Source organism: Ailuropoda melanoleuca, chromosome 16 (genome assembly GCF_002007445.2).
Source record: "Ailuropoda melanoleuca isolate Jingjing chromosome 16, ASM200744v2, whole genome shotgun sequence".
NCBI lineage: Eukaryota > Metazoa > Chordata > Mammalia > Carnivora > Ursidae > Ailuropoda > Ailuropoda melanoleuca.
The window spans coordinates 19,878,351-19,890,842 of record NC_048233.1 but is presented as its reverse complement, the minus strand read 5'-3'; the positions used below and the strand labels follow the sequence as shown (position 1 = coordinate 19,890,842).

Sequence of the window (12,492 nt, the reverse complement as noted above, 5' to 3'; positions counted from 1 at the left end):
AATGTATATAATTTATTTATAGTGTTTATAATTAATTTCTAAGATTAGAGTTATGAGAATGTCATGATGTTATTAGGATTAAATGAAGTATTATATGAGAACATTATAATATATAAAGTATCATACAACTGTTATCATTGTTATATATCTGAATTAGGGTTTTTCTTCAAAGTAATCTCTTTGGAAAAATATACACTTATTCTTTTATTATATTATATATAAATAATATATATTTATATATTATATTAAGATATATACTGTATATAGTATATACGGTATAAATATATAATATGTATCATATATTATGTATGTTATATGCGTATATGATGTATATGATATATATGTGTACAAAATAAATGCTATATTATATATAGTATACACATTATATATATATATATAATCCCAATGTTTTTAAATCAGATTTTATTTATTTTTAATAACTCCTTAACTATGGGGAGAGACTGACACATTACCTATTAATGGTTCAAGAAAAATTTTAATAAATAGGAAAAATTGGAGACTTCTTTTATGCAGGTGACCCGTTAAGTAGCTGTTCTAGTCACAATGTTCCAATAACAGCCATTCTCTCTCTTGTCTCTGCCTTTACATAACATTATAGGCAGTGTAGTCCCAGTACTGGCTCATACCAGCACATGAGAGCCAGTTGCTAAATTCTCAGAAGTTTTGTGAGCCAGTTAAAAATAGCTATTTTTAAAGTTAAATTATATCAACGTAAAATATAAATCAAGCATATTAAAATGAAAGGTAATGCTCAAAACTCATCACATCCTAATCCTTTACTACATTTTACAATCATCTATGCACTTGAAGTTATTTACGGCTCTTGTACCCACATGGTGGAAATATTCTGTAATGGTGTGTTATTGCCTTTCCCATCTCCAGTTCAGGGACATCACATTGGTAGCTTGAAACCGACTGTAGCGGGAGTATCTAGAGAGTGAAAATAGGTGAACACTATACATCATGGCTTGATTAATTGTGTATCGATTGTCTAGACTTAAGAAGGTGGTGGAGAAATATTAACAATGCAAATTAAACCTAAAAGGGTTGTGTCTAGAGTCATTACACAAAATTGTGAACGGCACAAAAACACAAGGAAATATTTTTCTGATATTCAAAGGCTAACATCCAACTCAGGAAAGAAGTCACTCACGTCACATCACTGATGAACCTATGAAGTCCTGACGTTTATCTCTGAATGGATCAACATTCACGTCATAACTACATTCAGTCCTCAGTTGAAACCATAAGTTGATTCTGAAACCAAGATTTTAACAAAAGTCAACAAAAGCATTTGGGAGCATTTAACCATCTAGAATTTATAATAAGGAGAGTATTACATATATTTTAATAGACTTCATTCTTTGGAAAAGTTTTAAGTTCACAGGAAAGTTGAACAGAAAGTACAGAGAGTTCCCACATACCCCTGCCCACACACATGTACAGCCTCCCCCACTGTCCTCATATAGTACCAGGATCTTGTATTTATTACTGGTGAACCTACATTGACACATTATTATGCATCAAGATGCATAGTTCACATTAAGTTACGCTGTTGGTGTTTTACCTTCTGTGACTTTTGATAAATGTATAATGACATGTACATATCCATCATTACAAAATCATACAGAATAGTTCCACTGCCCTAAAATTCTTCTGTGCTCTGCCTTTTCAACCCTGCCCCCATCCAAGCACTGATCTTTTTTCTGTCTCTATATTTCTGCCTTTTCCAGAATATCATATAGTTGGAATCATATAGTGTGTGGCCTTTCAGATTGGGTTTTTTCACTTAGTAATGTATATTTAATTTTTTTCCATGTCTTTTCATGCCTTGATAGCTCATTTCTTCTTAGCATTGAATAATATTCTGTTGTCTGGACAGTTTATTTATTTACTCACCTAGTAAGGGTTATTTTGATTGTTCCCAAGTTTTATCAATTATGAATAAAGCTGATACAAACATCTCTGCACAGGTGTTTGTGTATACATTTTTTGTTATTTGGAAATTATATGCTACACATTCTTTATGTCAATAAAATGTACGGTAAACTTATGTACAAATATATACTCATATTTTGGTTTTTCATTCTTAAACATTTACCAGAACACAATTGCTTAAAGGCCATGGTAAATACTTTGGCTTTTACTCTGAGTGAAATGGGAAGCCACTGAAGGATTTGGAATTTTTAAACGTTCATTCTAGTTGTACTGAATAGAGACCTTGCAGCATAGAAGCCGGGAGATAGTTTAGGAGGTGATTACCTCCAGGTGAGAGAGGATGGCGACTTAAGTAAAGGCTTCTAGTCTGATCTAATCTAGATGAGATTCCTAGCGCATCTCTGTCCCTTAGTTCCATTTTCGTGGGCTACTTGCGTCTGGCACAGCGGAGGGCAGCCTATTACACAGCTGCCCTCTTTCCTGCTCCAGGTAGGAGCAAATTGAGAAATAAGACAGCAGTCAGCCATTAGAAAACTTTATTGTTGAAATGCCTGGTTGGCTTAGTTGGTAGACCACGTGACTCTTTTTTTTTTTTTTAAGATTTGTTTATTTATTGAGAGAGAGCGCGCAATGCGCATGCACGAGCAGGGGGAGCAGCAGGCAGAGGGAGAAGCAGGCTCCCTACTGAGCAGGGAGCCCAATGTGGGGCTCAATCCCAGGACCCTGGGATCATGACCTGAGCCAAACTAACTATCATGACCTGAGCTTAACTAACTGAGCCACCCAGGTGCCCCAAGCATGTGACTCTTGACCTCAGGGTTGTGAGTTTGAGCCCCACATTGGGTGTAGAAATTACTTAAAAAATAAAATATTTAAAAAGATATCTTTATTGTCAATACAGTCTGGGTTGAAGGATGTAGCTTAGCATGAGAACAAAAATGGTCATATTAACTCCCTTTCCTCCAACATAGGCCTTGGAATCTGAGAGAAAGTTAGTCCACAGAATAGACACTTACACAGAATGGGGATAGAGAGAAAAGCACTCAAGCTTATTTCTTTCTCTTTTTTTCCTCCTCTCTCTCTCCCTGAATCTAGAACACAAGGATTCTATAGTATTAAGATACCGAACTACAGGAGATTTTTTGCTTTAATTTCTTTTCTTTTTTTTCTCATTAGAATTTTCCTTTTTTAGGTGATTTTGCACCCAGAGTTTCTATCCTCCACCAGCCCCTTATTACCCATGGATTATGAAGAGTTTGTCCGAGGTTGTCATCTTGGAGTATTTCCATCATACTATGAACCGTGGGGTTATACTCCGGGTATGTGGCATGTATAGATTGTGGAATGTTTCAAAACTTATTAATCTATTATTTTATGCACATGGATATAATTTTCAAAGCTGATATGTAATTTCTACTAGGTTAAATTATAATAATATGCTGTATTACAAAGAATAAGAATGTGTTATGAGGATTACATATTATTGAGTTGGGACTCTACCAGTCCCAACTATTCATATAAAGGAGAAATTGAGTGCAAGTAGGTTTAAGATGAGAAACAATGGTCCAGCAAAAGTGTTCTCTAAAACTTATTTCAGAATGTTTTTTTAAAATTAATGGATGTATTTAATTATGAATGGGTACCACAGTCACATAGCTAAAGAAACAAACAGTATAAGAAGGTGTACAATGAAAAGTGTTCTTCACACCCTTGTCACCCAAAAAAGAGGTACTTTTAAGATAAAATGTCAATTTGGTGATAGGTATTGTGACCCTGACATCATTTCACTCAGACTTTCCACCTCTTCATCTGCCTTTTTTTTTTCCTCCCCGATGGTAGATTCCCAGATACACTACCTATTTTTCTTTTTTGTCCTCTATGATCATGTTTGTCATTGGAATCAAGAGCAATCAATTTGCATTTGGACTGAAATGCCTAATTAAAGAGGAAACAAATACTTTAAATAAATGCCAATGGAAAGAATATAACACTGACTTTTCCATCTCATATTAGTAATTTGAGATTTTCCTTTTTATTTAAATATAATTCCACTTATAATTTTAAAAGAAAAGGTTCAGAAAACCTTTTTATGCATAATTAATACATTTTGCTTTCTGATCTCAATGTCATCATTGCCCAACCAAGGGGTGGCTGGAGTCAAGGTTAGGGAGATCATGGCTGAATTATGAAGAGTAAGAATTTTTCTAATCTTTGTATTCTGATTCCAGAATATCAATATAGAATTGAAAATTCTATATAAGTAGGATCTTTACATAGGAGCAACATGAAATCGCACATCTTTTGACATAAGGTCCTATTCTATCATTCTAGGTCTCACCAAGAATAATTTGCCAGCAGCTGTAAAAATATTAAAACTTCTGGGGAAAATAAATAAAATATTATCTCCTCTTGAAACATGACACAGAAAAACTATTGATCTAACTCTTCCAGCTATCTCTTTTGTAGTTCTAAAAATTGTTATGGGTATCAGTTGTCACTTTTATAAAATGGTGTCTTCTTACTTATGAAATACCCACATATTATCTTAAATTGTTTATAACAGGGTATCTATTTTTTACAATACATAAAATGAATATTTCACTGATGGACTTAACATTTTATTATTGACTTTTGTTCCCATTATTTCTAGTAAGTAACATAATTTATTATCAAGGAAGTTTCAAAAATAGAGAAGCACAAAACCAAAGCCTGAGTGACTGAAGGATGTGGGAAATCCTTTGTGTTGGGTAAAGAGAATGTTCTATAACTTACAGAAGACTTTCCACCAAATGTCATTTTATAGGACAAAGATACACTTAACCCAAAATGATAGAGGAGATACATCTAGTGTTTTAAGATAAAGACCAGCAAAAGTATTATAAAAGATAAGTGGATGGAAAAACAAGTTTGAGAATGAGTCATTCTCTGCTTTGAATTAGCCAAAGGAAGTTGACTACTCCTCACCTAACCTGTAGTTACAGCAATAACAAGACCCCTGGTGGTATAAGTTTGGTGTTAGCATATTAGATAATTCTAATTTTTTTAGAATCACTTTTTATTTGGTACTAAGTTTAACACACTCCAGAAAGTATTCATTTAAGTCTGTGTTTTGAGAAAATCCAATGAATATAAGTACTTATTCCATTAAATTCATTCAATGAACATTTGTGGAGGTTATGAGTACCTGGTATTTCATTACCTGTCTGTTAATGAGTATTTAATAAAAATAAGTTCTGGGGCGCCTGGGTGGCACAATGGTTAAGCGGCTGCCTTCCGCTCAGGCCGTGATCCCAGTGTTATGGGATCGAGCCCCACATCAGGCTCCTCCGCTATGAGCCTGCTTCTTCCTTTTCCACTCCCCCTCCTTGTGTTCCCTCTCTCGCTGGCTGTCTCTATCTCTGTCGAATAAATAAATAAAAAATCTAAAAAAAATAAAAATAAAAATAAGTTCTGCGAACTTCCATGGAATTGTAGGCAACATTCTTATGCATATATGAGTAAGAATTTTTCTGGGGAGGATTTCCAGGTTTTCATCAGATTCTCGTATGGGTCAAGAATCCCTGTCCCATTTTCTCCTCCACCACCTCCTCCAAAAACTAGGAAACCACATCTGTCTAGAGATAAACCACAAGGCAATACTTGCAGAGCAAAAGAAAAGGCTACTGTCTAAACTGCATTACTTCTTGATTAGTGGAGAAATCTTTCTTTTAACCTATCCCCACTAGCCAACCAAGATTAATTCCATAATCAAATATAAATTCCTTGTTAAAAATGCAGACATCCTTGAGAGGTAATACTTCTTAAAAGAAACATGTCTACTATTTTATGAAAAACAGGTTTTGACTAGAAGGGGAGAGAAGACTGGGGAGGGTATGGGTACAATGGACACTTGGGGAAGTGGAGAGATTTGTGGCAAGAGAGATTAATACAATGGGAGGAGCGCTCATGTCCCAAACCCACAAACTCACCACGTACTTAGAGACACAGCTTAGAATGGAGCAAAAAATGAAACTAGCTACAATGAGAGGCAGTGTAGAGTAGCAGTTCCAAACAGGTGCCCTGGAACTGGGCACTTGGCTTCAATCACAACTCTATCCCATTTCCTGGCTTTGTGACATTGGGCAAATTATTTAACCTCTCTGTGCCTCAATTTCTTCATCTATATGATGGAGATAATGACAGTCTCACTTCATTGTTGTTGAGAAGATTAAATGTTTGTTGAGAAGATTAAATGAGTTAATACTTGTAAAGATCTTAATATTGTGCCTGATACAAAAGAAACATCGCTATTACTAGGCAGACTTGGGCTTTCCCCCCGCTCTGTGCATAAAAGGGTATAGGAGCTGGCCTGAAGCCAAGCCTTTGTCTATTTCCCCTGGCAGCTGAATGCACTGTGATGGGTATCCCCAGTGTGACGACCAACCTTTCCGGCTTTGGCTGTTTCATGCAGGAGCACGTGGCTGATCCTACTGCTTACGGTGAGGTTTTTCATCATCCACCCAATGCAGGGAGAAGTGACCTCTAACCAAACAAAGCACAGGGTCTTTAGGGAGCCTAACTCTAAAGCTATCCTGATGATTAATGTTTATACTTCTTGTTTAATTAAAAGTAGATATAATTATGTGGTTCATAGAAAAGATAAAAATGCTATTAACATTAAATATATTGATGTTATAGTAACTATGGCCTTAGAGTACATAGATTGGTCAACACCATTATTTTATAGGTCTGTGCCAAGTTTGCAAAATTCACTTAAATTGTTTAAGATGACAGAAGAATTTGCATACCACCATCTCTGTGTCTGTGTTGCCTAGCAGCAAGAAAAGTGAGATGGGATGGATTGTCTGCCTACATGTTGCCAATTTCCTGGTTTTCTATGGTCTCCTTGTCACGGTTCTCTTTCCTCAGGCTAGGGCTGTGGTTCTCAGCCAGGGGTGCACAGTGGGAACACTAGGGAGCCTAAAAATCACTGATCCCCAGGTCTCACCCCAGAGATTGTGGTTAGTGAGCAGTTCCGGGGAGAATCACTGATCCAGGGCATCCTTCTACTGCCAATTTTTTTTTTTAGCAAGAGCCACTGTGTTGCCTGTATGCTGGCAACAGTTGTGAACCATTAGGAGGAGATCATAGAAGAAAAACAGCCTTGGAAAGGAAAAGATAAAACAGAGGCAGTAGGGGAGTCAGGGAGTAGGTAATGCGTGTGGTGGTCTGTAATTGAACCTAAGGAATGGGAGAAGAAACATTCTAAGGTCAGCCCGATGTTTACCTGTGCTTTGTTTTTTGTGCTCCTCAGGTATTTACATTGTTGACAGGCGGTTCCGTTCTCCAGATGATTCCTGCAATCAGCTGACTCAGTTTCTCTATGGATTTTGCAAACAGTCACGCCGCCAAAGAATTATTCAGAGAAACCGAACTGAGAGGCTCTCCGATCTTCTGGATTGGAGATACTTGGGCAGAGTAAGTAAAGTTTGGGATCAAGAGAACCACTTTAAAAATCCCACTAGAGTGGGGCACCTGGGTGGCTCAGTCAGTTGGGCATCTGACTGTTGATCTTGGGGTCATGAGTTCAAGCCCTGCTTTGGGATCTGTGCTGGATGTGGAGCCTACTTAAGAAAAAAAAAAAAAGAAAATCCCACTGGACTATAAAAATATAGTTTCTAGTCATCATCTGCATAGTCAACTCTGTACTGTAACTGTTAAAATCTCAAGCATTGTTTTCATGTACTTTTTTACTTAATATGACCTGCCAAAGTCCTAACTCCAAATCTTTATATTTAGTTTGAGCTTATAACAGCAAGTCTGTCAGGATCTAGCTCGTTATTCTATAGTCAGTGCTTAACTTGACACATTTCAGGTATTGGTTGATGAATATGAGGAAAACATCTAAAGAAACATTTCTATTTTACTTGACCCTAAGCAATCATGTGACCATATTCCTTAAGTATGGCGGGAGTGGGAATAATATTGTTTTCAAATGACAAGTACAGGAAATACCTCCTTTCAATCATGCAATAGGTTTGTAAATACCCAGATGTCTATCTATCTTAGCACTGGATGATTTAATAAAAAATAAATTGACTTTGCCTTCACATGGTGTATCTGCTTAGATGCCAGTAAACACTCCCTGACAAATGATAGCTGCTGCCATTTGCCGAGTGCCTCCCCACACCAACACCAGTGCTCATCACACCATGGGTGACTCATCGTACTGTGTGCATTTTACAATGAAAGCAGAATGATAAGGCCCTTAGAAGTTACTTTTCTTATTTTTAAAGATTTTATTTATTTATTTGAGAGAGAGAGAGAGAGAACCAAGCAGGGGGAGGGGCAGAGGGAGAAGCAGATTCCCTGCTGAGCAGGGAGCCTGATGTGGGGCTCCATCCAGGGACTCCATGATCATGACCTGAGCCAAAGGCAGACGCCCAACTGACTGAGCCACTCAGGCGCCCCAGAAGTTCTGTTTCTTATCTAAGGTCTCAAGCAGGATTTAGGTCCAATTTGTCTGATTACTCAGGTACCACCTTTTCCCCGTGTCATACTGCTTGTCTGTCATGAAGCCAGTGTTTTAGGACACAATTCAGAGTTTTCAGTAAGGCCACTATGGCTTTTCCCTTCAACTTTTTGTAGTTCTTTACTTAGTAACTGGAAAATAATAAAACTATAAACTATCATTTTTTTCCTGATTCTTAAATTTAGGGTGAATAGGTTCTGCCACTTTAAAAATGTTTTATTAACTAGGAGAAAAAGATTTTATATAACTTGGTTCTTGAGATATATAATTTTTTTAACCATGAGTTGGTTTTTCTATTATAGTATTATCAACACGCCAGGTACCTGACGTTAAGCAGAGCTTTTCCAGATAAATTCCATATGGAGCCTACATCACCACCCACGGTAAGTATTTTATGTATTGTGTATGTATTTTGAAAGCTAAATTTCTTGTGTATGGTAAGTGCTACCAACTCCTTTTAATTTAGAATTAGTTAAGGACAGAAACTTTTACATTTTTTCATAATGTTGTCTTAAAGCAAGGAATAGAGGAACTGACAACTCTGACCAAGTCAAAGCCTTTGATTCCTTATATAGAGGATGAGCCGACAGCCAGGTAATTCTTATTGGAGAAGCACTTCCACATTAAAACTCTCCCTGCCTTAGTGCTTGAAACCATTGTGTTAGACATCCATTCTTTTGAGTTATTGAAAAATGAACTGGCCTCCTTTAACAGCAGGTGAAATCACTATCCAAGGAAATGTTTAAATAGTGGGTGACTACTTGGCAAGAGTAACATAGAGTGAATTCAGGAACCACGGGAAGAATTGGACTAGATGAGTATTTATGTACCCATCAGCAGTGCCCAGCAGGGAGTCTTCTTCTGAAGCTGTCTTCGCCGTTTATATTCATGAGATGAGCATAGGCTACTTGTCATCACATTCACTTAGAAGGATATAAGGTAGGAAACACAGCTGGAAGTAGGACAGCATCAGACAATTCTCTTCAGTGGGATTAGTTCTTACAGCAGTCTACACAGCAGTCCAAAGCCACACTTCTTAGCCCCTCTGCCCACCAGGCAAAAGTTTAGGTGCAAAAAGATGAGACCCTTATCGGTAGGTATGAGATCTATCCTAGCTTAGTAGTTTCATGCCCCACAGGAGCCAAGATCTCATGTCAACCTCCACAGATCAGCTTCAGTGGCCTCCACGAAAAATATATGCAAGTATGAGAGTCCTCCAATTCAGGGATTCCCCAAAGGTGTAGGTCCTCATTGAGTATTTATAAATCTCTGAGTTCAGATGTAATTTGCCAGGGGCGCCTGGGTGGCACAGCGGTTGAGCGTCTGCCTTCGGCTCAGGGCGTGATCCCGGCGTTATGGGATCGAGCCCCACATCGGGCTCCTCTGCTGGGAGCCTGCTTCTTCCTCTCCCACTCCCCCTGCTTGTGTTCCCCCTCTCCCTGGCTGTCTCTATCTCTGATGAATAAATAAATAAAAAAAAATCTAAAAAAAAAAAAGATGTAATTTGCCAATCAGGAGTCCCTTTTACCATAGTCAATTTTGCACAACGTATACTCCGTTTATATCCAGTGTCAAGAGAAACAGATCTCAAAAGTTAGCCCAAGGTAAAATTTGCTCATGCAGAAGGTGACAGGGTTTTGAAAACCCTTCAAAATACAAATTCCAACTTTCATATTCAGAATTTTAACAGGATTAATTGCTTGACTTGTTTAGAGGCAGTCCCTCAACTTGGTAATAATTCAGCTATATTCATCCATTTATTCAACTGATTCAATTAATATGTATTGAGCTCCTACTCTGAGCCAGGTCCTAAGTGCATGAATCAGCTCCTTTTCTTTTTCTTTTTTTTTATTGCTTTCGGGCAAAATATCTGAACCTTGAAATGATTGTATAAGTATATGATAATTACGAACACAAGTAGTTGAAATGCAGAGTGACAAGTGCTGCAACTATTTTATACAGTTGTCCTCCCCAGTCAAACGTGTGCTCTCTTGAAGGGCAAGAATCAGTTTTTCTTCTTTGTTTCCTTGGTGGCATTATGGTGACTGACCCATAGTTATACTTCACACTCATTGATCAAATGAGTCATCTCAGTGAATCTTAGGTACAAGGGCATTTTGGCTAAAACCTAGGGACATTTGCTCATGTACTGAAATAAAAGTAACTGGTGAAATTGCAGGGTCAACTAAGTGGCCTGGCTTCCAGGATTCTTTCTAGTGGTGGCTGTCCATGGCATGTCCAGGATGCCCATGTTCTATAATTTTGCTGAGTAAATCTGCAAAGTGACATAGGGACTGACAGTATCAGCAATGTAACATGACAGTTGATATTAAAGGCTAGGGAACGATCACAGCCCTGGTACAAATCTTTGCTCTACCTCTTACATGCTGTATGACCTTGGGCAAGTCATCCGGCCTCTCTAACCCTCAATTTTCTTCTATAAATGGGAAAAACACATTTATTGGTGTTGTTACAAGGACTAAATAAGATTATATATACACATATGTACATACATATGGCACCTGGCACATTTCAGTACATAAGAAAAGAGAGCTCTTTATTTAATGAATCTCTCTTGAGCTTGGTGGTACCAGATTCAAAAGGAATCAAAGGTAATAATATCCCATGAACAGACCACGAAAAATATCCAACTATGTTTTGAATCAAATGCACATGCAAAGTGTTTACATCATTGAGAAATCAAGAAGTCGTTATAATGTTTGTGACTTATTTTTGTCTTTGGCAGACGGAAGGATTTAAATACCCCAGGCCTTCCTCAGTTCCACCTTCCCCTTCAGGGTCTCAGGTCTCTAGTCCTCAAAGCAGTGATGTGGAAGATGAAGAAGACGATGAGCGGTACAATGAGGAAGAGGAGGCTGAAAGGGATCGGTTAAATATCAAGTCGCCATTTTCTCTGGGCCGTGTTCCTCGTGGGAAGAAAAAGCTGCATGGTGAATACAAGAACTGAATTCCACACTTGTCGAACAGAGTTAATGTAGTAAGAACAGAGTAAGAGTGATTATTTAAAGAAATGAAAATGCTACAATTTTCATTTTCTTCTTCTAAGTGTTACTTACAGTGGGATTTATTCTCTGCCTATGAAGGGGAGAAGATTAAGTGAATGGAAATTTGGTACTTTCTAATAAAATCCAAGTTATTTTCCCCTACTCCTTTTCCCCAGTAAATTTAAGCACAAGGAAGAATGTTCATTAAAGGAGGAAGAACAGACATGTTTTTAAAATGTTAATTTAAGCAATTAAGAATTTTCATTGGCTAGTGTTTATTTTTAAATTATTGTCACCATAATCTTGTGCTCAGTAGTTATACAGCTACCATATCTACCAAACAAGCCTCCCATTTTTCCTGCAAAGGATCCTGGTCTGAGCCCTGAAAGCGCACTATGTACATATTTTACATAATTCTGTCTTTAATGATTATGTTCATGTTTTATATGAATCAGAACCATGAATTTCTATCTAGATTTGCACACAATCAAAATCCATAAGAAAAAAAGCTATCTTAAATCCAGATCCTGATACATATTAACGCGTGTTTACAAGGTCACTTCTCAACTTAATGATGGGAAGATGTTACCATCTGAGCTATACCATCTGACTGTAACAATTTTTCTATTCTTTAAAAAGGAAAGCTTTTTGGAAAATCTGATCAATCTTCTATAAATGATAAATTGTTAAATCCAAATGATAGTATATGGCTATTTAATATCAATATCAATGTATTAAGCTTTCGTTGATGTCTTATTTACAATTCTTTAGACATTTAAATAAGATAATCTGTATAAAACACCTGCTATGAAATAGTGCCTTATAAAGGATTATATTTAAAGCTGTCTTTTAAAAAATTAGCAAAAAAAAATAGTCTACCTAATTATAATAAGGACAGTGTCTCTAACACATCCATGATGTGCTAAGAGACGTTGAATGATTGTGGTTTAACATATTTATGTTTTAAATGTAATGAAATCTAAACAGGCAAAAAACAAAACAAAAAACACACCTTCA

At 37.0% G+C, this 12,492-nt stretch overlaps 1 protein-coding gene across 1 annotated transcript in view; it reads left to right on the top strand.

Moving 5' to 3' along the window:
* The window catches only part of GYS2 (glycogen synthase 2), a 47,930-nt gene extending 35,438 nt beyond the window's left edge, over positions 1 to 12,492 (top strand). Inside the window, exons 12-16 of the mRNA XM_002928988.3 lie at positions 3,152 to 3,278; positions 6,342 to 6,437; positions 7,253 to 7,416; positions 8,773 to 8,853; positions 11,217 to 12,492. Coding sequence (XP_002929034.1) covers positions 3,152 to 3,278; positions 6,342 to 6,437; positions 7,253 to 7,416; positions 8,773 to 8,853; positions 11,217 to 11,438 — 690 coding nt within the window. The 3' untranslated portion in view covers positions 11,439 to 12,492. The remainder of the gene's footprint in view (positions 1 to 3,151; positions 3,279 to 6,341; positions 6,438 to 7,252; positions 7,417 to 8,772; positions 8,854 to 11,216) is intronic.